This window comes from Giraffa tippelskirchi, chromosome 14, assembly GCF_054371585.1.
Source record: "Giraffa tippelskirchi isolate mGirTip1 chromosome 14, T2T-mGirTip1v1.2.pri, whole genome shotgun sequence".
In the NCBI taxonomy this organism is placed as follows: domain Eukaryota; kingdom Metazoa; phylum Chordata; class Mammalia; order Artiodactyla; family Giraffidae; genus Giraffa; species Giraffa tippelskirchi.
In genome coordinates, this window is record NC_137288.1 from 10,147,791 (window position 1) to 10,170,006 (window position 22,216).

The 22,216-nt window shown below is 54.9% G+C and overlaps 3 protein-coding genes and 1 long non-coding RNA gene across 4 annotated transcripts in view; 1 reads left to right on the forward strand and 3 right to left on the reverse strand.

Annotated features, from left to right (window-relative positions):
* Positions 1 to 1,607: 1,607 nt before the first annotated feature.
* LOC145533911 (uncharacterized) lies at positions 1,608 to 6,685 on the reverse strand. Its single transcript, XM_081561259.1, has 3 exons — positions 3,225 to 6,685; positions 2,513 to 2,825; positions 1,608 to 2,260 (listed from the first exon to the last, which is right to left on the reverse strand). Exons 1-3 carry the CDS (start codon positions 3,459 to 3,461, stop codon positions 1,632 to 1,634), a joined length of 1,179 nt encoding a protein of 392 aa, XP_081417385.1. The 5' UTR covers positions 3,462 to 6,685; the 3' UTR covers positions 1,608 to 1,631.
* Positions 6,686 to 9,255: 2,570 nt separating this feature from the next.
* LOC145533932 (uncharacterized) lies at positions 9,256 to 14,327 on the reverse strand. Its single transcript, XM_081561281.1, has 3 exons — positions 10,875 to 14,327; positions 10,163 to 10,475; positions 9,256 to 9,910 (listed from the first exon to the last, which is right to left on the reverse strand). Exons 1-3 carry the CDS (start codon positions 11,109 to 11,111, stop codon positions 9,282 to 9,284), a joined length of 1,179 nt encoding a protein of 392 aa, XP_081417407.1. The 5' UTR covers positions 11,112 to 14,327; the 3' UTR covers positions 9,256 to 9,281.
* A 424-nt stretch (positions 14,328 to 14,751) lies between these two features.
* LOC145534149 (uncharacterized) overlaps positions 14,752 to 22,216 on the forward strand; it is a 541,812-nt gene continuing 534,347 nt past the window's right edge. Inside the window, exon 1 of the long non-coding RNA XR_014074275.1 lies at positions 14,752 to 14,863. This is a non-coding gene — a long non-coding RNA (uncharacterized LOC145534149). The remainder of the gene's footprint in view (positions 14,864 to 22,216) is intronic.
* LOC145533941 (uncharacterized) lies at positions 16,897 to 21,968 on the reverse strand. The gene is made up of 3 exons (XM_081561291.1): positions 18,514 to 21,968; positions 17,802 to 18,114; positions 16,897 to 17,549 (listed from the first exon to the last, which is right to left on the reverse strand). Exons 1-3 carry the CDS (start codon positions 18,748 to 18,750, stop codon positions 16,921 to 16,923), a joined length of 1,179 nt encoding a protein of 392 aa, XP_081417417.1. The 5' UTR covers positions 18,751 to 21,968; the 3' UTR covers positions 16,897 to 16,920.

Genomic DNA, 22,216 nt, shown 5'->3' on the forward strand with positions numbered 1-22,216 from the left:
TGCGGGGGCCTGACTTGGGAAGTGCCATCTGGTAGCTTTGAGACTCACCAAACCAAATTGCACTGGAGAGAGGAGGGACACCTTCCTTCATCCACCCCCCACCCCCGCCGGATTCCCACATACCCTGACCCCTTTCTCCCGATTTCGGAGCCATTTCCAGAGTCCCGCTCATATGACCTCATTCGAAGTGCACTGTGGACGAGCTGCCATCTGCAGCTACTACCACAGCGGCCAAGGGCTTTAGCTCCCGACTACCTCCCTTCCTTTGGAACTTGGGGGCCCTCTACTCCCCACTTGCACACCACAGACCTTTGCTGAGGATTGTGGGGACCCTCACTCAGTTTGCAGTACGTTGTAGCCATCCCTGTCCTCTCTATACCTCCCTTGAAACTCAGCTTGTGAGCTCCTTTGGAGCAGCGTGGCCCACCTGGCTGCAACGGAAGAGACACAGCTGACAGTGAAACAACAGCTTAGATCTGAGACCCGGAAAGCTCTGTCAGAAGGGACCTCCCTCTTCACACCGTAGAGGCTGTAGGAGGCGCCAGGCTTTCGAACCAGTGCTGGGGCCAAAATGACTCCACAGCTGTTTTCCTTCCTGGGGAGGGTTCTGGCTCGAGTGGGAATGGCTCAAGTCTCCTAAGGTTCTGCAAGCCCACTGTGTGCAGATTCACGGTACACAGAGAGGAGAAGGTGGAGTCCTGCCCTGTAGGTGGTCACAGCTCACGGATGAGCCAGGCAGGCAGGCAGGCAGGGCATGAGAACACCTGAGCTGCCTTCATGAGTGAATGGTGTGGGGGCAGAGGAAGAGAAGCCGGTCTGCTCCCTCGTGTGGTGCCCCGGGCAGGTTGTCCCCAGAGGAAACCCTTACGACGGTGAGGACTATCACTGCTGTTTCCCAAGGGGTTCCGTCGGTGCGTGTCTTCCCCGGAGCGGTCAGGCCGTCTCTCAAGTACACGGGCCATGGGCATTGCCTCTCCTTGGAACTTCCCATGTGTTTCTCTTTTTTATGGAACAGTGATTTTCTAGAGGGGTTCTGGGCCACAAGGATGTTGGGTCATTTTCTAGCCTTCTGTCATGAAGAACGCTTTCCTGGGTGTTGGGGTGGTTTGTTGTTCCAGCTCCCTTTCTTGGCTTCTTTTGGGAGCTGGTGCAACAAGACGAGCTCAGCCTCTGCCTTCTGGCTGAGATGTCACCCTTGACACAGCAATGCCTGCCTGGAGATAATGATGGCAGTTGCCAAAAGGGCTTCGTTTGGCACATGGTATCTTGAAAGGACGTACACCGTCCTTTCAGATATCAAAGGCTAGTTCAAATGACATAAAAATGAGAACTCTCCAATGGAGTCTTACAGTAGTTGGAGAGTCCAAAAAACACTCCGTCAGTCATTTCACTGAGAGTCATTGATTGGGGACACCAAGAATATAGGAAGGAATGCACAAAGAAAGGATGAAATTGTGTTCAGGATCGGGGGAAGGGATGAACAGGGCGTGCTTGCCTTGAATCCAGGCTTTGTTGGGGGGGTGGGGCGTAAAGATCAAACGGGTCTGAAACTACAAAGTGGTGATGGTAACACAGTATCACCAGAGTTACACAACAGTGTTCCCAAATTGCAACAATGATGAAAAAGTTTACTAATCCCAACTTAACCAACAAAAGTACAGGAAACCATACAAAAAATAAAACATCACCAGAAAGGTGGAAACAAAGCAAATGCAAAGCAGTTCAGGGGAAAGGAACTCCATGTCCCCTGGGGGCAGACCGAGTTGCCAGCGTCCACGGTGAGCAGACGGGGATGGAGGCTGCAGAGCCGACCGCTCCCCTGGACGTGGTGTTTCCGGCAAGGGCTCTGGGTGTCTGTCCAGAGCGGGGGCTCGTTCTCCCTGCAGGGGTGGGTGAGTCATCGTGGGCGTCTGGGTGTTGCGCGGGAGCCAGGGCAGGCTCTCCCTGCCGAGGCGGTGACTCCTCCTCTGCCTCGGGTTCTCCTGCCAGAGCCCGAGCAGGTAGAGGTGCACGTGGAGGTGGAGGTTCTGGCTGAGGGGGTGGGACATCAGTGCCTGGGGCTGGGGGTCCTGCAGGCATGGAGATCCGATCTGCCCGGTGTGCTGGCCAGTACCCAGCTGGCCTGGTGTCTCTGCGAGGGCAAGTCTCGGTTCTCCATCTGCCCTCGGTGGATCCCTGGGTCCTGCACCTGGAGCCAGCACCTCTGTAGGGACAGGTCTGGGAAGCGGAGCCTGGTTCCAGTTGGAGGCCAGTGCTAGAGCTGGGGGAGAAGCAAAGTTTGCCCACAGGCCAGCCTTGGCATGTGCGTCTCCCGGGACAGAAAGCTTCCAAGAGATTCCCAAAGAATACCCAGCGTCGGATGTCTTTTGGGACTGAAGTGTGCAAGATGGGGGGCGGGGGGTGTGAGGCCAGCGCTTGCTGCAGGCCCAGCAGCAGCTTTCGGGGACTCGTCCCTGTGTAGCTCAGCACCCCCTCCCCACACACTCCCGTGCACCAGCCCCAGCGTCCTCACCTCTGTGCTCTGGCGTGCTGGGCTCCAGGTCCTCCTGCTGCCTCAGAGGCCGGGGTTCTCGGGACTCTGGGTCGGAGCCGGGTGTGCTGAGCTCCGTGGCAGCCTCAGACTGGGCCGCCGGGTGTATCCTGGGCGGTGTCTCGGCAGCAGGCCTTCCCCGCCTCCGCTTCTCCCCCGGTGGGGCTGATGCCTCCGTGGGCACGCTCACCTGGAGCCTGCACTGGGCCTCACGGGCGGGGGGGTGGTGCTCCGACCCCTCCCTCCGGGAGGTGGATGGGGTGTCCCCGTCCTCGGCCTCATCACGTGGGAAGCTCTGCAACGACAGTGACCGTCAGCCAGCCATGCTAGGAGTTTTCCGAGCTGGGCCTGGGCAGTGGAGCCGCTGCTTCTGCCTGCTCGAACTTCTCTTCCCAGAAGGGTCAGAGACGTGTGTCTGCTCAGATCCCCACCCGGGAGGAAAGAGTCCCACCTGAGGGTGTGAGGTCCGCCTGGGCGGCCGCCGCTGCCCGCACTCTCCCCATCCCGCCCAGCCTGCTCTCCCCTGGGGTGTGGACACAACTTGTCCGCAGGCTTCTGACCCCACATCCGCCTGGGCTTCCTTGAGGGAGACACACCCCAAGAAACCCGCATCCACACACACAGGCAAAGGACCCGGTGTTTCCGGGTGGCATGGGAGAGGCGGCCTGGTCCGTCCTGGGGCTCCCCGTGTTACCTTTCTGTTTCTCCGGGCAAAGGGCCAGAGGCCTCTCGGGGGTGTCCTGAGCCAACGTCGACAGGGTGCCCGCGCACACTGCCTGTGAGCACTCCTGAGGCCCCGGCCTCTGGGCAGGGGCAAACAGCAGAACATCCTGGCAGCCAGTGAACTGGCTGGGGGCTCCTCTCCGCTCTGGAGGCCTGGATACCCGGGCTGCGGGTTCTGTTGGGTTCTGTTGCCGGCAGGTGACATCATCTCCTGGGGTTCGTGCTGAGGTCCCTTCCCCAAAACTTCCCAAGGGAATCTCTGGGTTTCTGACTGCTCGACCACCCCCCTTAGGCCATGTGCAGGCACAGTGACACCCACACAGCCCAGCCCACAGCCCTGGGGAGGCCTGGGTTCAGCCAGGGCCTGAGCTCCGAGGACCCCACTGCTCTCAGACCAGGCTCCTTCTTCTCATAAGTGGTGTGGCCCTGGACAAGCATATGCCCCTCAGGGTTGCCCCAGTCTCTCCATCTGCAGAGTGGTGGTCATTCTCCCATCTGCTTCCTAGGTCTGTCGGCCTACGAGCAGCTCCATGCCTTTCCACCTGGGGCCGATATCACGTGGAGCTTGTGCGCTGAGACTTCAGAAAGAAAGATTCCATCCAGGGCTGACACAGCACAGAATGGGGCAGAACGAGGCCTGGATGTGCCGTGGTACCCAGGAAAAGGCACTCCCCCTCCTGACTGTTTTGAGACCCCGCATCCAAGTTGGAGGACCGAAAGGAAGACTCGAAGGTCTCCCTCTCTTATAGAAAAGAGTAGCCAACTTTCTGCTCCTCTGTTTCCATTGAGATTCTGTTCAAGTGTCCCAGCTCGGCTTCTGCGGGTGGCTGAGCTTCTAATGGCTCCCTGCGTTCTTGTCTTTTCCTCTCCAAACCTTCCGTCCTTTCCCCCCTTCTGGGGTGGAAGGGCGCTGTCATTGCTTCTACCTTCGAGGCAGATTGAGGAAAAGTCTGGACCGTCGACTCCTTTCCTCTCTTTGGTTCCGTGTCTCTCTCTGGCTGTGTCCCTCTCTTTTCCTTTCTCAGTTCCGTCTGTGTCTTCCTCTTTCTCTCTCGTGTGTGGATGGATGGATGCTAGGGATGCACATGTATATGATTAGATGAGGGTTATGTTTTAGGGATAGGTTAGAGGGAGAGAAAGGCTTTAGGTCGGAGTTGGTCATGGGGGAAGGGTCAAGGGTGGTGGTGGTGTTGTTTCTTGGAATCTGAGTGCTGTGCATTCTTCGTCTCTTTCCATATGAACCCCTTCTCAGATACACCACTTGCAAGGAGTCTCTCATGTTCTGTTTCCTATCTTTTGCATTTGTGAATGCTTAGCTTCTCTGTTGTGAAGAGGTTCCATTGGATGGAAACCCATGGGTGTACTTCGTGTACCTCTTTGCCTTACTTGAAGAGACCCATTTCGACCTCCGCCCAGCAAATGGCAAGGAGACTCTGATGTCAAGGAGCCTTTGACCTACGCTTCTTTCTATCTATCTCATGACATCAGTCTTTAGGGTGAGGTTTTCCCCCTATATTGAGGTGGTATGAGATCAAAACCAATAGCGTTCTTCAGATGTAGCTGTCTGGTTTTCCCATGGACATTGATTGAAGAGGCTTTCTTGTTCCCATTTGGATATTCTCCCCTTCTGTGTCAGAGATGAGTTGACCATGGATGCTGGGGTTTGTTTCTGGACCCTCCACTTTATTCCATCGATCTGGATCTGTGTGTGTTGTTGTATTCCCAATAGCATACTGTCCTGCTGCTGCTGCTGCGGCTAAGTCACTTCAGTCGTGTCTGACTCTGCGTGACCCCATGGCCTGCAGCCTACCAGGCTCCTCCGTCCAGGACGTTTTCCAGGCAAGAGTACTGGAGTGGGTTGCCATTGTCTTCTCCGATACTCTCCTGAGGATCCTAGTTTGGTCGTCTAATTTCCTTTCACACAACCTTGGATGTCCGTATCGGGGCTTTTTCGTCGGATTGTATTGACAGTTTAGGCTCTTTTCTGTCTCCGTACCCCTTTTGCAATTCTTTGTTCGGTGCGAAAATGCATTGGCATTTTGGGAGGAATAGCATCGAAGCTGTGGATTGCCTTGTGGGGCTGTGACATCATTTTCCCAATAGGAATTCTTTCAAGCCCTGAGCACAGCTTCTCTTTCCAGTGATTGGTGTGGGCTTGATCTTCCTTCTTCCATCTCTCGCCGTTTTGTGAGAACAGGTCCATCCTTCCCTTCTGGGTTAGATGGACTGGTGGGTATCACTTCAGTGAATGGCATTGTCAGTGGGGGTGATAATTCCCTTCTCGTTGGAAGACTTTGCTGTGAGTATTAGAAATGCAAGTGACTTCTCTTCCCCTTCCTCCCTGTCCATCTCTCAGAGCCACCGGGAAACAGAGGCCTCATCCACGGTCACACAGGCCTGAGGGGGTGCAACTAGACTGTTGTTTCTTCAGGCCCTCAGTGCTGGACATCATCCGGGATCCTCTGTGTGTGTCTTCCTCAGTCTGGTGTCCCTTCAGACCTTTCCCTAGTTTTCACAGGCTTGTTGTGTTGGTGTTCTTTGTCTGTTTGGAGACACATCCTTGATAAGCTTTGTGTTTCCACTCATTCGTCTCGCGATGTATGACCTGTCTTTTGCTTTTGTCATGAGGTCTTTCCCACAGTAGATATCTTTGATTTTGCAAAGTCCACTGTATTCTCTGGGTTTTTTTTTTTTTTTGTGGACTGGCTTTTAGTTTTGTGTGTGAAGACTCAAAGCACGTGTCCGGTTTCTGCTCATTGTTCTTCGAGATTTGTGACAAGTTTTCATGGAAAGTTTGTCTAGGGATAACTGGAAGTGAACTCGGTGTAAGGTGTCAAGTCTCCATCTCCATTCCTGTCATCCCCTGCAGTTTCCAATTCCCTGTTCCTGAGTGGTTTTAGAGACCTTGTGGGGAGTTTGGTTTCATTGGAGTTTGCATTTCCACCTTGATTCGATTCACACTGTTCTGCCCTCAGGGACACTGTCAAGGGGGAGTGAGGAGCAGCCTGCACTTCCAGCAGTGACCACACGGTGGGGCGAGTGCTGCTCTCCCCTCAGGGAGCCCCAGGCCACAGGCATCCCAGTGAGGAGCCAGCTCTGTGCTCAGCTGAAAGGAGTTAGTCTCTCAGGAGCCTCTGAGCCCTTGCCTTTGGATCACCCAGGGTGGGCATTTACTGGGACAGAAAAAATTGCCCTGAATTCCATGGACGGAAGAGCCTGGCTGTGTAGAGTTCGTGAGTTGCCGCGAATCAGACACAACTGAGGACACAAAAATTCTATAGATTAAAACACTTTTTGGGGGTGGGGGGGAGTGAAAGGGAGGGATGTGGGCTTTTTTGTCTTATATAATAGCCAAGGGAAATCTAGTTTAAACCTAAATTCACATAGACGGGAAAGGTATAGCTCTCCGTCACCCTATTAAAAAAAAAAAAAAAAAAACTACTAAACTTTTCTGAAAGTTTATTTAGTAGCTTCCTTGAGCAGTTCATTGTGAAGCATTTTTTTTTTTTTTCTGTGACATTGGCCTCATTAAAAAGCACGGTTTGCCTTTACTGGATAATTCTGTTCATTGGTTTCTTAGGGAACCTTGGTAATATTTGAGTTTCCTGGGGAGTATGGTCACATGACCTGGCCCTGGCCAATCGGTGCGTTCCACCTCCCTGGCCACTGTGATTGGCTCCGGGCTGGGGCAGTGCCCAATCGGGGCCCAGGGCCGGGCCTCCCGTTGGAAGCCAGGGGAAGACGAGCTGTCGTCCTGCTGGGGTAGGGGAAGGGGTGGGGCCGGGGGAGGTCAGGCTCCAGCAGTGGGAGGGGCGTGAGGCCCGCCTGCGGCAGTTGGTGACCTTCCTGCTCCCCTCAGGGCAGAGCCGCAGGCCTGAGAATGAGGGCGCTGCTGAGCCCAGGGCCTGGGATGGCCCGTTGCTGCTGTGGTCCCAGAGCTCCACCCGAGACCTGAGGGAAGCCGTCTGCCCGTGAGTCCTCTCCCGCTTGTCTGTCAGCTTGTTTGAACCATGCTGGGTTTTCTGCCCAGCTGGCTAAGGGGAGTCCCTGGAAATGCAAGGGTGTGGGTTTTGGCAGACTTCAGGGAAGACATGCCAGATGAGCCTGGGAGACTCCAGCTTAATCTGGATTCAGGAGATATCTCTTCGGGCCAGCTAGTAATTGTAGGATAAGCCTAATGAGTCTTCACAGGATGAAGAGAGTAACGTGCCAAGGTAGCAATCGATGTCCTCATTCGAGAGGATGAAGCTGGTGCTCAGAGAAGGGGGGAACTTGGCCACAGCAAGGAGGTGTGCACCCAGACAGAACCCCCAGATCCGGCCACTGGAGCTCAGGGAGGCCACTGGTGTGGCTTGTCCCTGTGGCAGGGGCCGAGGCACGCAGCCCACCCTGATTCCTGCGGGGGCCTGACTTGGGAAGTGCCATCTGGTAGCTTTGAGACTCACCAAACCAAATTGCACTGGAGAGAGGAGGGACACCTTCCTTCATCCACCCCCCACCCCCGCCGGATTCCCACATACCCTGACCCCTTTCTCCCGATTTCGGAGCCATTTCCAGAGTCCCGCTCATATGACCTCATTCGAAGTGCACTGTGGACGAGCTGCCATCTGCAGCTACTACCACAGCGGCCAAGGGCTTTAGCTCCCGACTACCTCCCTTCCTTTGGAACTTGGGGGCCCTCTACTCCCCACTTGCACACCACAGACCTTTGCTGAGGATTGTGGGGACCCTCACTCAGTTTGCAGTACGTTGTAGCCATCCCTGTCCTCTCTATACCTCCCTTGAAACTCAGCTTGTGAGCTCCTTTGGAGCAGCGTGGCCCACCTGGCTGCAACGGAAGAGACACAGCTGACAGTGAAACAACAGCTTAGATCTGAGACCCGGAAAGCTCTGTCAGAAGGGACCTCCCTCTTCACACCGTAGAGGCTGTAGGAGGCGCCAGGCTTTCGAACCAGTGCTGGGGCCAAAATGACTCCACAGCTGTTTTCCTTCCTGGGGAGGGTTCTGGCTCGAGTGGGAATGGCTCAAGTCTCCTAAGGTTCTGCAAGCCCACTGTGTGCAGATTCACGGTACACAGAGAGGAGAAGGTGGAGTCCTGCCCTGTAGGTGGTCACAGCTCACGGATGAGCCAGGCAGGCAGGCAGGCAGGGCATGAGAACACCTGAGCTGCCTTCATGAGTGAATGGTGTGGGGGCAGAGGAAGAGAAGCCGGTCTGCTCCCTCGTGTGGTGCCCCGGGCAGGTTGTCCCCAGAGGAAACCCTTACGACGGTGAGGACTATCACTGCTGTTTCCCAAGGGGTTCCGTCGGTGCGTGTCTTCCCCGGAGCGGTCAGGCCGTCTCTCAAGTACACGGGCCATGGGCATTGCCTCTCCTTGGAACTTCCCATGTGTTTCTCTTTTTTATGGAACAGTGATTTTCTAGAGGGGTTCTGGGCCACAAGGATGTTGGGTCATTTTCTAGCCTTCTGTCATGAAGAACGCTTTCCTGGGTGTTGGGGTGGTTTGTTGTTCCAGCTCCCTTTCTTGGCTTCTTTTGGGAGCTGGTGCAACAAGACGAGCTCAGCCTCTGCCTTCTGGCTGAGATGTCACCCTTGACACAGCAATGCCTGCCTGGAGATAATGATGGCAGTTGCCAAAAGGGCTTCGTTTGGCACATGGTATCTTGAAAGGACGTACACCGTCCTTTCAGATATCAAAGGCTAGTTCAAATGACATACAAATGAGAACTCTCCAATGGAGTCTTACAGTAGTTGGAGAGTCCAAAAAACACTCCGTCAGTCATTTCACTGAGAGTCATTGATTGGGGACACCAAGAATATAGGAAGGAATGCACAAAGAAAGGATGAAATTGTGTTCAGGATCGGGGGAAGGGATGAACAGGGCGTGCTTGCCTTGAATCCAGGCTTTGTTGGGGGGGTGGGGCGTAAAGATCAAACGGGTCTGAAACTACAAAGTGGTGATGGTAACACAGTATCACCAGAGTTACACAACAGTGTTCCCAAATTGCAACAATGATGAAAAAGTTTACTAATCCCAACTTAACCAACAAAAGTACAGGAAACCATACAAAAAATAAAACATCACCAGAAAGGTGGAAACAAACCAAATGCAAAGCAGTTCAGGGGAAAGGAACTCCATGTCCCCTGGGGGCAGACCGAGTTGCCAGCGTCCACGGTGAGCAGACGGGGATGGAGGCTGCAGAGCCGACCGCTCCCCTGGACGTGGTGTTTCCGGCAAGGGCTCTGGGTGTCTGTCCAGAGCGGGGGCTCGTTCTCCCTGCAGGGGTGGGTGAGTCATCGTGGGCGTCTGGGTGTTGCGCGGGAGCCAGGGCAGGCTCTCCCTGCCGAGGCGGTGACTCCTCCTCTGCCTCGGGTTCTCCTGCCAGAGCCCGAGCAGGTAGAGGTGCACGTGGAGGTGGAGGTTCTGGCTGAGGGGGTGGGACATCAGTGCCTGGGGCTGGGGGTCCTGCAGGCATGGAGATCCGATCTGCCCGGTGTGCTGGCCAGTACCCAGCTGGCCTGGTGTCTCTGCGAGGGCAAGTCTCGGTTCTCCATCTGCCCTCGGTGGATCCCTGGGTCCTGCACCTGGAGCCAGCACCTCTGTAGGGACAGGTCTGGGAAGCGGAGCCTGGTTCCAGTTGGAGGCCAGTGCTAGAGCTGGGGGAGAAGCAAAGTTTGCCCACAGGCCAGCCTTGGCATGTGCGTCTCCCGGGACAGAAAGCTTCCAAGAGATTCCCAAAGAATACCCAGCGTCGGATGTCTTTTGGGACTGAAGTGTGCAAGATGGGGGGCGGGGGGTGTGAGGCCAGCGCTTGCTGCAGGCCCAGCAGCAGCTTTCGGGGACTCGTCCCTGTGTAGCTCAGCACCCCCTCCCCACACACTCCCGTGCACCAGCCCCAGCGTCCTCACCTCTGTGCTCTGGCGTGCTGGGCTCCAGGTCCTCCTGCTGCCTCAGAGGCCGGGGTTCTCGGGACTCTGGGTCGGAGCCGGGTGTGCTGAGCTCCGTGGCAGCCTCAGACTGGGCCGCCGGGTGTATCCTGGGCGGTGTCTCGGCAGCAGGCCTTCCCCGCCTCCGCTTCTCCCCCGGTGGGGCTGATGCCTCCGTGGGCACGCTCACCTGGAGCCTGCACTGGGCCTCACGGGCGGGGGGGTGGTGCTCCGACCCCTCCCTCCGGGAGGTGGATGGGGTGTCCCCGTCCTCGGCCTCATCACGTGGGAAGCTCTGCAACGACAGTGACCGTCAGCCAGCCATGCTAGGAGTTTTCCGAGCTGGGCCTGGGCAGTGGAGCCGCTGCTTCTGCCTGCTCGAACTTCTCTTCCCAGAAGGGTCAGAGACGTGTGTCTGCTCAGATCCCCACCCGGGAGGAAAGAGTCCCACCTGAGGGTGTGAGGTCCGCCTGGGCGGCCGCCGCTGCCCGCACTCTCCCCATCCCGCCCAGCCTGCTCTCCCCTGGGGTGTGGACACAACTTGTCCGCAGGCTTCTGACCCCACATCCGCCTGGGCTTCCTTGAGGGAGACACACCCCAAGAAACCCGCATCCACACACACAGGCAAAGGACCCGGTGTTTCCGGGTGGCATGGGAGAGGCGGCCTGGTCCGTCCTGGGGCTCCCCGTGTTACCTTTCTGTTTCTCCGGGCAAAGGGCCAGAGGCCTCTCGGGGGTGTCCTGAGCCAACGTCGACAGGGTGCCCGCGCACACTGCCTGTGAGCACTCCTGAGGCCCCGGCCTCTGGGCAGGGGCAAACAGCAGAACATCCTGGCAGCCAGTGAACTGGCTGGGGGCTCCTCTCCGCTCTGGAGGCCTGGATACCCGGGCTGCGGGTTCTGTTGGGTTCTGTTGCCGGCAGGTGACATCATCTCCTGGGGTTCGTGCTGAGGTCCCTTCCCCAAAACTTCCCAAGGGAATCTCTGGGTTTCTGACTGCTCGACCACCCCCCTTAGGCCATGTGCAGGCACAGTGACACCCACACAGCCCAGCCCACAGCCCTGGGGAGGCCTGGGTTCAGCCAGGGCCTGAGCTCCGAGGACCCCACTGCTCTCAGACCAGGCTCCTTCTTCTCATAAGTGGTGTGGCCCTGGACAAGCATATGCCCCTCAGGGTTGCCCCAGTCTCTCCATCTGCAGAGTGGTGGTCATTCTCCCATCTGCTTCCTAGGTCTGTCGGCCTACGAGCAGCTCCATGCCTTTCCACCTGGGGCCGATATCACGTGGAGCTTGTGCGCTGAGACTTCAGAAAGAAAGATTCCATCCAGGGCTGACACAGCACAGAATGGGGCAGAACGAGGCCTGGATGTGCCGTGGTACCCAGGAAAAGGCACTCCCCCTCCTGACTGTTTTGAGACCCCGCATCCAAGTTGGAGGACCGAAAGGAAGACTCGAAGGTCTCCCTCTCTTATAGAAAAGAGTAGCCAACTTTCTGCTCCTCTGTTTCCATTGAGATTCTGTTCAAGTGTCCCAGCTCGGCTTCTGCGGGTGGCTGAGCTTCTAATGGCTCCCTGCGTTCTTGTCTTTTCCTCTCCAAACCTTCCGTCCTTTCCCCCCTTCTGGGGTGGAAGGGCGCTGTCATTGCTTCTACCTTCGAGGCAGATTGAGGAAAAGTCTGGACCGTCGACTCCTTTCCTCTCTTTGGTTCCGTGTCTCTCTCTGGCTGTGTCCCTCTCTTTTCCTTTCTCAGTTCCGTCTGTGTCTTCCTCTTTCTCTCGTGTGTGGATGGATGGATGCTAGGGATGCACATGTATATGATTAGATGAGGGTTATGTTTTAGGGATAGGTTAGAGGGAGAGAAAGGCTTTAGGTCGGAGTTGGTCATGGGGGAAGGGTCAAGGGTGGTGGTGGTGTTGTTTCTTGGAATCTGAGTGCTGTGCATTCTTCGTCTCTTTCCATATGAACCCCTTCTCAGATACACCACTTGCAAGGAGTCTCTCATGTTCTGTTTCCTATCTTTTGCATTTGTGAATGCTTAGCTTCTCTGTTGTGAAGAGGTTCCATTGGATGGAAACCCATGGGTGTACTTCGTGTACCTCTTTGCCTTACTTGAAGAGACCCATTTCGACCTCCGCCCAGCAAATGGCAAGGAGACTCTGATGTCAAGGAGCCTTTGACCTACGCTTCTTTCTATCTATCTCATGACATCAGTCTTTAGGGTGAGGTTTTCCCCCTATATTGAGGTGGTATGAGATCAAAACCAATAGCGTTCTTCAGATGTAGCTGTCTGGTTTTCCCATGGACATTGATTGAAGAGGCTTTCTTGTTCCCATTTGGATATTCTCCCCTTCTGTGTCAGAGATGAGTTGACCATGGATGCTGGGGTTTGTTTCTGGACCCTCCACTTTATTCCATCGATCTGGATCTGTGTGTGTTGTTGTATTCCCAATAGCATACTGTCCTGCTGCTGCTGCTGCGGCTAAGTCACTTCAGTCGTGTCTGACTCTGCGTGACCCCATGGCCTGCAGCCTACCAGGCTCCTCCGTCCAGGACGTTTTCCAGGCAAGAGTACTGGAGTGGGTCGCCATTGTCTTCTCCGATACTCTCCTGAGGATCCTAGTTTGGTCGTCTAATTTCCTTTCACACAACCTTGGATGTCCGTATCGGGGCTTTTTCGTCGGATTGTATTGACAGTTTAGGCTCTTTTCTGTCTCCGTACCCCTTTTGCAATTCTTTGTTCGGTGCGAAAATGCATTGGCATTTTGGGAGGAATAGCATCGAAGCTGTGGATTGCCTTGTGGGGCTGTGACATCATTTTCCCAATAGGAATTCTTTCAAGCCCTGAGCACAGCTTCTCTTTCCAGTGATTGGTGTGGGCTTGATCTTCCTTCTTCCATCTCTCGCCGTTTTGTGAGAACAGGTCCATCCTTCCCTTCTGGGTTAGATGGACTGGTGGGTATCACTTCAGTGAATGGCATTGTCAGTGGGGGTGATAATTCCCTTCTCGTTGGAAGACTTTGCTGTGAGTATTAGAAATGCAAGTGACTTCTCTTCCCCTTCCTCCCTGTCCATCTCTCAGAGCCACCGGGAAACAGAGGCCTCATCCACGGTCACACAGGCCTGAGGGGGTGCAACTAGACCGTTGTTTCTTCAGGCCCTCAGTGCTGGACATCATCCGGGATCCTCTGTGTGTGTCTTCCTCAGTCTGGTGTCCCTTCAGACCTTTCCCTAGTTTTCACAGGCTTGTTGCGTTGGTGTTCTTTGTCTGTTTGGAGACACATCCTTGATAAGCTTTGTGTTTCCACTCATTCGTCTCGCGATGTATGACCTGTCTTTTGCTTTTGTCATGAGGTCTTTCCCACAGTAGATATCTTTGATTTTGCAAAGTCCACTGTATTCTCTGGGTTTTTTTTTTTTGTGGACTGGCTTTTAGTTTTGTGTGTGAAGACTCAAAGCACGTGTCCGGTTTCTGCTCATTGTTCTTCGAGATTTGTGACAAGTTTTCATGGAAAGTTTGTCTAGGGATAACTGGAAGTGAACTCGGTGTAAGGTGTCAAGTCTCCATCTCCATTCCTGTCATCCCCTGCAGTTTCCAATTCCCTGTTCCTGAGTGGTTTTAGAGACCTTGTGGGGAGTTTGGTTGCATTGGAGTTTGCATTTCCACCTTGATTCGATTCACACTGTTCTGCCCTCAGGGACACTGTCAAGGGGGAGTGAGGAGCAGCCTGCACTTCCAGCAGTGACCACACGGTGGGGCGAGTGCTGCTCTCCCCTCAGGGAGCCCCAGGCCACAGGCATCCCAGTGAGGAGCCAGCTCTGTGCTCAGCTGAAAGGAGTTAGTCTCTCAGGAGCCTCTGAGCCCTTGCCTTTGGATCACCCAGGGTGGGCATTTACTGGGACAGAAAAAATTGCCCTGAATTCCATGGACGGAAGAGCCTGGCTGTGTAGAGTTCGTGAGTTGCCGCGAATCAGACACAACTGAGGACACAAAAATTCTATAGATTAAAACACTTTTTGGGGGTGGGGGGGAGTGAAAGGGGGGGATGTGGGCTTTTCTGTCTTATATAATAGCCAAGGGAAATCTAGTTTAAACCTAAATTCACATAGACGGGAAAGGTATAGCTCTCCGTCACCCTATTAAAAAAAAAAAAAAACTACTAAACTTTTCTGAAAGTTTATTTAGTAGCTTCCTTGAGCAGTTCATTGTGAAGCATTTTTTTTTTTTCTGTGACATTGGCCTCATTAAAAAGCACGGTTTGCCTTTACTGGATAATTCTGTTCATTGGTTTCTTAGGGAACCTTGGTAATATTTGAGTTTCCTGGGGAGTATGGTCACATGACCTGGCCCTGGCCAATCGGTGCGTTCCACCTCCCTGGCCACTGTGATTGGCTCCGGGCTGGGGCAGTGCCCAATCGGGGCCCAGGGCCGGGCCTCCCGTTGGAAGCCAGGGGAAGACGAGCTGTCGTCCTGCTGGGGTAGGGGAAGGGGTGGGGCCGGGGGAGGTCAGGCTCCAGCAGTGGGAGGGGCGTGAGGCCCGCCTGCGGCAGTTGGTGACCTTCCTGCTCCCCTCAGGGCAGAGCCGCCGGCCTGAGAATGAGGGCGCTGCTGAGCCCAGGGCCTGGGATGGCCCGTTGCTGCTGTGGTCCCAGAGCTCCACCCGAGACCTGAGGGAAGCCGTCTGCCCGTGAGTCCTCTCCCGCTTGTCTGTCAGCTTGTTTGAACCATGCTGGGTTTTCTGCCCAGCTGGCTAAGGGGAGTCCCTGGAAATGCAAGGGTGTGGGTTTTGGCAGACTTCAGGGAAGACATGCCAGATGAGCCTGGGAGACTCCAGCTTAATCTGGATTCAGGAGATATCTCTTCGGGCCAGCTAGTAATTGTAGGATAAGCCTAATGAGTCTTCACAGGATGAAGAGAGTAACGTGCCAAGGTAGCAATCGATGTCCTCATTCGAGAGGATGAAGCTGGTGCTCAGAGAAGGGGGGAACTTGGCCACAGCAAGGAGGTGTGCACCCAGACAGAACCCCCAGATCCGGCCACTGGAGCTCAGGGAGGCCACTGGTGTGGCTTGTCCCTGTGGCAGGGGCCGAGGCACGCAGCCCACCCTGATTCCTGCGGGGGCCTGACTTGGGAAGTGCCATCTGGTAGCTTTGAGACTCACCAAACCAAATTGCACTGGAGAGAGGAGGGACACCTTCCTTCATCCACCCCCCACCCCCGCCGGATTCCCACATACCCTGACCCCTTTCTCCCGATTTCGGAGCCATTTCCAGAGTCCCGCTCATATGACCTCATTCGAAGTGCACTGTGGACGAGCTGCCATCTGCAGCTACTACCACAGCGGCCAAGGGCTTTAGCTCCCGACTACCTCCCTTCCTTTGGAACTTGGGGGCCCTCTACTCCCCACTTGCACACCACAGACCTTTGCTGAGGATTGTGGGGACCCTCACTCAGTTTGCAGTACGTTGTAGCCATCCCTGTCCTCTCTATACCTCCCTTGAAACTCAGCTTGTGAGCTCCTTTGGAGCAGCGTGGCCCACCTGGCTGCAACGGAAGAGACACAGCTGACAGTGAAACAACAGCTTAGATCTGAGACCCGGAAAGCTCTGTCAGAAGGGACCTCCCTCTTCACACCGTAGAGGCTGTAGGAGGCGCCAGGCTTTCGAACCAGTGCTGGGGCCAAAATGACTCCACAGCTGTTTTCCTTCCTGGGGAGGGTTCTGGCTCGAGTGGGAATGGCTCAAGTCTCCTAAGGTTCTGCAAGCCCACTGTGTGCAGATTCACGGTACACAGAGAGGAGAAGGTGGAGTCCTGCCCTGTAGGTGGTCACAGCTCACGGATGAGCCAGGCAGGCAGGCAGGCAGGGCATGAGAACACCTGAGCTGCCTTCATGAGTGAATGGTGTGGGGGCAGAGGAAGAGAAGCCGGTCTGCTCCCTCGTGTGGTGCCCCGGGCAGGTTGTCCCCAGAGGAAACCCTTACGACGGTGAGGACTATCACTGCTGTTTCCCAAGGGGTTCCGTCGGTGCGTGTCTTCCCCGGAGCGGTCAGGCCGTCTCTCAAGTACACGGGCCATGGGCATTGCCTCTCCTTGGAACTTCCCATGTGTTTCTCTTTTTTATGGAACAGTGATTTTCTAGAGGGGTTCTGGGCCACAAGGATGTTGGGTCATTTTCTAGCCTTCTGTCATGAAGAACGCTTTCCTGGGTGTTGGGGTGGTTTGTTGTTCCAGCTCCCTTTCTTGGCTTCTTTTGGGAGCTGGTGCAACAAGACGAGCTCAGCCTCTGCCTTCTGGCTGAGATGTCACCCTTGACACAGCAATGCCTGCCTGGAGATAATGATGGCAGTTGCCAAAAGGGCTTCGTTTGGCACATGGTATCTTGAAAGGACGTACACCGTCCTTTCAGATATCAAAGGCTAGTTCAAATGACATACAAATGAGAACTCTCCAATGGAGTCTTACAGTAGTTGGAGAGTCCAAAAAACACTCCGTCAGTCATTTCACTGAGAGTCATTGATTGGGGACACCAAGAATATAGGAAGGAATGCACAAAGAAAGGATGAAATTGTGTTCAGGATCGGGGGAAGGGATGAACAGGGCGTGCTTGCCTTGAATCCAGGCTTTGTTGGGGGGGTGAGGCATAAAGATCAAACGGGTCTGAAACTACAAAGTGGTGATGGTAACACAGTATCACCAGAGTTACACAACAGTGTTCCCAAATTGCAACAATGATGAAAAAGTTTACTAATCCCAACTTAACCAACAAAAGTACAGGAAACCATACAAAAAATAAAACATCACCAGAAAGGTGGAAACAAAGCAAATGCAAAGCAGTTCAGGGGAAAGGAACTCCATGTCCCCTGGGGGCAGACCGAGTTGCCAGCGTCCACGGTGAGCAGACGGGGATGGAGGCTGCAGAGCCGACCGCTCCCCTGGACGTGGTGTTTCCGGCAAGGGCTCTGGGTGTCTGTCCAGAGCGGGGGCTCGTTCTCCCTGCAGGGGTGGGTGAGTCATCGTGGGCGTCTGGGTGTTGCGCGGGAGCCAGGGCAGGCTCTCCCTGCCGAGGCGGTGACTCCTCCTCTGCCTCGGGTTCTCCTGCCAGAGCCCGAGCAGGTAGAGGTGCACGTGGAGGTGGAGGTTCTGGCTGAGGGGGTGGGACATCAGTGCCTGGGGCTGGGGGTCCTGCAGGCATGGAGATCCGATCTGCCCGGTGTGCTGGCCAGTACCCAGCTGGCCTGGTGTCTCTGCGAGGGCAAGTCTCGGTTCTCCATCTGCCCTCGGTGGATCCCTGGGTCCTGCACCTGGAGCCAGCACCTCTGTAGGGACAGGTCTGGGAAGCGGAGCCTGGTTCCAGTTGGAGGCCAGTGCTAGAGCTGGGGGAGAAGCAAAGTTTGCCCACAGGCCAGCCTTGGCATGTGCGTCTCCCGGGACAGAAAGCTTCCAAGAGATTCCCAAAGAATACCCAGCGTCGGATGTCTTTTGGGACTGAAGTGTGCAAGATGGGGGGCGGGGGGTGTGAGGCCAGCGCTTGCTGCAGGCCCAGCAGCAGCTTTCGGGGACTCGTCCCTGTGTAGCTCAGCACCCCCTCCCCACACACTCCCGTGCACCAGCCCCAGCGTCCTCACCTCTGTGCTCTGGCGTGCTGGGCTCCAGGTCCTCCTGCTGCCTCAGAGGCCGGGGTTCTCGGGACTCTGGGTCGGAGCCGGGTGTGCTGAGCTCCGTGGCAGCCTCAGACTGGGCCGCCGGGTGTATCCTGGGCGGTGTCTCGGCAGCAGGCCTTCCCCGCCTCCGCTTCTCCCCCGGTGGGGCTGATGCCTCCGTGGGCACGCTCACCTGGAGCCTGCACTGGGCCTCACGGGCGGGGGGGTGGTGCTCCGACCCCTCCCTCCGGGAGGTGGATGGGGTGTCCCCGTCCTCGGCCTCATCACGTGGGAAGCTCTGCAACGACAGTGACCGTCAGCCAGCCATGCTAGGAGTTTTCCGAGCTGGGCCTGGGCAGTGGAGCCGCTGCTTCTGCCTGCTCGAACTTCTCTTCCCAGAAGGGTCAGAGACGTGTGTCTGCTCAGATCCCCACCCGGGAGGAAAGAGTCCCACCTGAGGGTGTGAGGTCCGCCTGGGCGGCCGCCGCTGCCCGCACTCTCCCCATCCCGCCCAGCCTGCTCTCCCCTGGGGTGTGGACACAACTTGTCCGCAGGCTTCTGACCCCACATCCGCCTGGGCTTCCTTGAGGGAGACACACCCCAAGAAACCCGCATCCACACACACAGGCAAAGGACCCGGTGTTTCCGGGTGGCATGGGAGAGGCGGCCTGGTCCGTCCTGGGGCTCCCCGTGTTACCTTTCTGTTTCTCCGGGCAAAGGGCCAGAGGCCTCTCGGGGGTGTCCTGAGCCAACGTCGACAGGGTGCCCGCGCACACTGCCTGTGAGCACTCCTGAGGCCCCGGCCTCTGGGCAGGGGCAAACAGCAGAACATCCTGGCAGCCAGTGAACTGGCTGGGGGCTCCTCTCCGCTCTGGAGGCCTGGATACCCGGGCTGCGGGTTCTGTTGGGTTCTGTTGCCGGCAGGTGACATCATCTCCTGGGGTTCGTGCTGAGGTCCCTTCCCCAAAACTTCCCAAGGGAATCTCTGGGTTTCTGACTGCTCGACCACCCCCCTTAGGCCATGTGCAGGCACAGTGACACCCACACAGCCCAGCCCACAGCCCTGGGGAGGCCTGGGTTCAGCCAGGGCCTGAGCTCCGAGGACCCCACTGCTCTCAGACCAGGCTCCTTCTTCTCATAAGTGGTGTGGCCCTGGACAAGCATATGCCCCTCAGGGTTGCCCCAGTCTCTCCATCTGCAGAGTGGTGGTCATTCTCCCATCTGCTTCCTAGGTCTGTCGGCCTACGAGCAGCTCCATGCCTTTCCACCTGGGGCCGATATCACGTGGAGCTTGTGCGCTGAGACTTCAGAAAGAAAGATTCCATCCAGGGCTGACACAGCACAGAATGGGGCAGAACGAGGCCTGGATGTGCCGTGGTACCCAGGAAAAGGCACTCCCCCTCCTGACTGTTTTGAGACCCCGCATCCAAGTTGGAGGACCGAAAGGAAGACTCGAAGGTCTCCCTCTCTTATAGAAAAGAGTAGCCAACTTTCTGCTCCTCTGTTTCCATTGAGATTCTGTTCAAGTGTCCCAGCTCGGCTTCTGCGGGTGGCTGAGCTTCTAATGGCTCCCTGCGTTCTTGTCTTTTCCTCTCCAAACCTTCCGTCCTTTCCCCCCTTCTGGGGTGGAAGGGCGCTGTCATTGCTTCTACCTTCGAGGCAGATTGAGGAAAAGTCTGGACCGTCGACTCCTTTCCTCTCTTTGGTTCCGTGTCTCTCTCTGGCTGTGTCCCTCTCTTTTCCTTTCTCAGTTCCGTCTGTGTCTTCCTCTTTCTCTCTCGTGTGTGGATGGATGGATGCTAGGGATGCACATGTATATGATTAGATGAGGGTTATGTTTTAGGGATAGGTTAGAGGGAGAGAAAGGCTTTAGGTCGGAGTTGGTCATGGGGGAAGGGTCAAGGGTGGTGGTGGTGTTGTTTCTTGGAATCTGAGTGCTGTGCATTCTTCGTCTCTTTCCATATGAACCCCTTCTCAGATACACCACTTGCAAGGAGTCTCTCATGTTCTGTTTCCTATCTTTTGCATTTGTGAATGCTTAGCTTCTCTGTTGTGAAGAGGTTCCATTGGATGGAAACCCATGGGTGTACTTCGTGTACCTCTTTGCCTTACTTGAAGAGACCCATTTCGACCTCCGCCCAGCAAATGGCAAGGAGACTCTGATGTCAAGGAGCCTTTGACCTACGCTTCTTTCTATCTATCTCATGACATCAGTCTTTAGGGTGAGGTTTTCCCCCTATATTGAGGTGGTATGAGATCAAAACCAATAGCGTTCTTCAGATGTAGCTGTCTGGTTTTCCCATGGACATTGATTGAAGAGGCTTTCTTGTTCCCATTTGGATATTCTCCCCTTCTGTGTCAGAGATGAGTTGACCATGGATGCTGGGGTTTGTTTCTGGACCCTCCACTTTATTCCATCGATCTGGATCTGTGTGTGTTGTTGTATTCCCAATAGCATACTGTCCTGCTGCTGCTGCTGCGGCTAAGTCACTTCAGTCGTGTCTGACTCTGCGTGACCCCATGGCCTGCAGCCTACCAGGCTCCTCCGTCCAGGACGTTTTCCAGGCAAGAGTACTGGAGTGGGTCGCCATTGTCTTCTCCGATACTCTCCTGAGGATCCTAGTTTGGTCGTCTAATTTCCTTTCACACAACCTTGGATGTCCGTATCGGGGCTTTTTCGTCGGATTGTATTGACAGTTTAGGCTCTTTTCTGTCTCCGTACCCCTTTTGCAATTCTTTGTTCGGTGCGAAAATGCATTGGCATTTTGGGAGGAATAGCATCGAAGCTGTGGATTGCCTTGTGGGGCTGTGACATCATTTTCCCAATAGGAATTCTTTCAAGCCCTGAGCACAGCTTCTCTTTCCAGTGATTGGTGTGGGCTTGATCTTCCTTCTTCCATCTCTCGCCGTTTTGTGAGAACAGGTCCATCCTTCCCTTCTGGGTTAGATGGACTGGTGGGTATCACTTCAGTGAATGGCATTGTCAGTGGGGGTGATAATTCCCTTCTCGTTGGAAGACTTTGCTGTGAGTATTAGAAATGCAAGTGACTTCTCTTCCCCTTCCTCCCTGTCCATCTCTCAGAGCCACCGGGAAACAGAGGCCTCATCCACGGTCACACAGGCCTGAGGGGGTGCAACTAGACCGTTGTTTCTTCAGGCCCTCAGTGCTGGACATCATCCGGGATCCTCTGTGTGTGTCTTCCTCAGTCTGGTGTCCCTTCAGACCTTTCCCTAGTTTTCACAGGCTTGTTGCGTTGGTGTTCTTTGTCTGTTTGGAGACACATCCTTGATAAGCTTTGTGTTTCCACTCATTCGTCTCGCGATGTATGACCTGTCTTTTGCTTTTGTCATGAGGTCTTTCCCACAGTAGATATCTTTGATTTTGCAAAGTCCACTGTATTCTCTGGGTTTTTTTTTTTTGTGGACTGGCTTTTAGTTTTGTGTGTGAAGACTCAAAGCACGTGTCCGGTTTCTGCTCATTGTTCTTCGAGATTTGTGACAAGTTTTCATGGAAAGTTTGTCTAGGGATAACTGGAAGTGAACTCGGTGTAAGGTGTCAAGTCTCCATCTCCATTCCTGTCATCCCCTGCAGTTTCCAATTCCCTGTTCCTGAGTGGTTTTAGAGACCTTGTGGGGAGTTTGGTTGCATTGGAGTTTGCATTTCCACCTTGATTCGATTCACACTGTTCTGCCCTCAGGGACACTGTCAAGGGGGAGTGAGGAGCAGCCTGCACTTCCAGCAGTGACCACACGGTGGGGCGAGTGCTGCTCTCCCCTCAGGGAGCCCCAGGCCACAGGCATCCCAGTGAGGAGCCAGCTCTGTGCTCAGCTGAAAGGAGTTAGTCTCTCAGGAGCCTCTGAGCCCTTGCCTTTGGATCACCCAGGGTGGGCATTTACTGGGACAGAAAAAATTGCCCTGAATTCCATGGACGGAAGAGCCTGGCTGTGTAGAGTTCGTGAGTTGCCGCGAATCAGACACAACTGAGGACACAAAAATTCTATAGATTAAAACACTTTTTGGGGGTGGGGGGGAGTGAAAGGGGGGGATGTGGGCTTTTCTGTCTTATATAATAGCCAAGGGAAATCTAGTTTAAACCTAAATTCACATAGACGGGAAAGGTATAGCTCTCCGTCACCCTATTAAAAAAAAAAAAAAACTACTAAACTTTTCTGAAAGTTTATTTAGTAGCTTCCTTGAGCAGTTCATTGTGAAGCATTTTTTTTTTTTTCTGTGACATTGGCCTCATTAAAAAGCACGGTTTGCCTTTACTGGATAATTCTGTTCATTGGTTTCTTAGGGAACCTTGGTAATATTTGAGTTTCCTGGGGAGTATGGTCACATGACCTGGCCCTGGCCAATCGGTGCGTTCCACCTCCCTGGCCACTGTGATTGGCTCCGG

Bases quoted from the DNA above. Each gene is read 5' to 3' on its own strand.
- LOC145533911 (XM_081561259.1), bottom strand. From the start codon at position 3,461: ATGATGTCACCTGCCGGCAACAGAACCCAACAGAACCCGCAGCCCGGG. The intron at 2,826-3,224 runs GTAACACGGGGA...CTGTCGTTGCAG, and splicing joins TTGCCCGGAGAAACAGAAAG to AGCTTCCCACGTGATGAGGC. The intron at 2,261-2,512 runs GTGAGGACGCTG...CTTCTCCCCCAG, and splicing joins CAGCACGCCAGAGCACAGAG to CTCTAGCACTGGCCTCCAAC.
- LOC145533932 (XM_081561281.1), bottom strand. From the start codon at position 11,111: ATGATGTCACCTGCCGGCAACAGAACCCAACAGAACCCGCAGCCCGGG. The intron at 10,476-10,874 runs GTAACACGGGGA...CTGTCGTTGCAG, and splicing joins TTGCCCGGAGAAACAGAAAG to AGCTTCCCACGTGATGAGGC. The intron at 9,911-10,162 runs GTGAGGACGCTG...CTTCTCCCCCAG, and splicing joins CAGCACGCCAGAGCACAGAG to CTCTAGCACTGGCCTCCAAC.
- LOC145533941 (XM_081561291.1), bottom strand. From the start codon at position 18,750: ATGATGTCACCTGCCGGCAACAGAACCCAACAGAACCCGCAGCCCGGG. The intron at 18,115-18,513 runs GTAACACGGGGA...CTGTCGTTGCAG, and splicing joins TTGCCCGGAGAAACAGAAAG to AGCTTCCCACGTGATGAGGC. The intron at 17,550-17,801 runs GTGAGGACGCTG...CTTCTCCCCCAG, and splicing joins CAGCACGCCAGAGCACAGAG to CTCTAGCACTGGCCTCCAAC.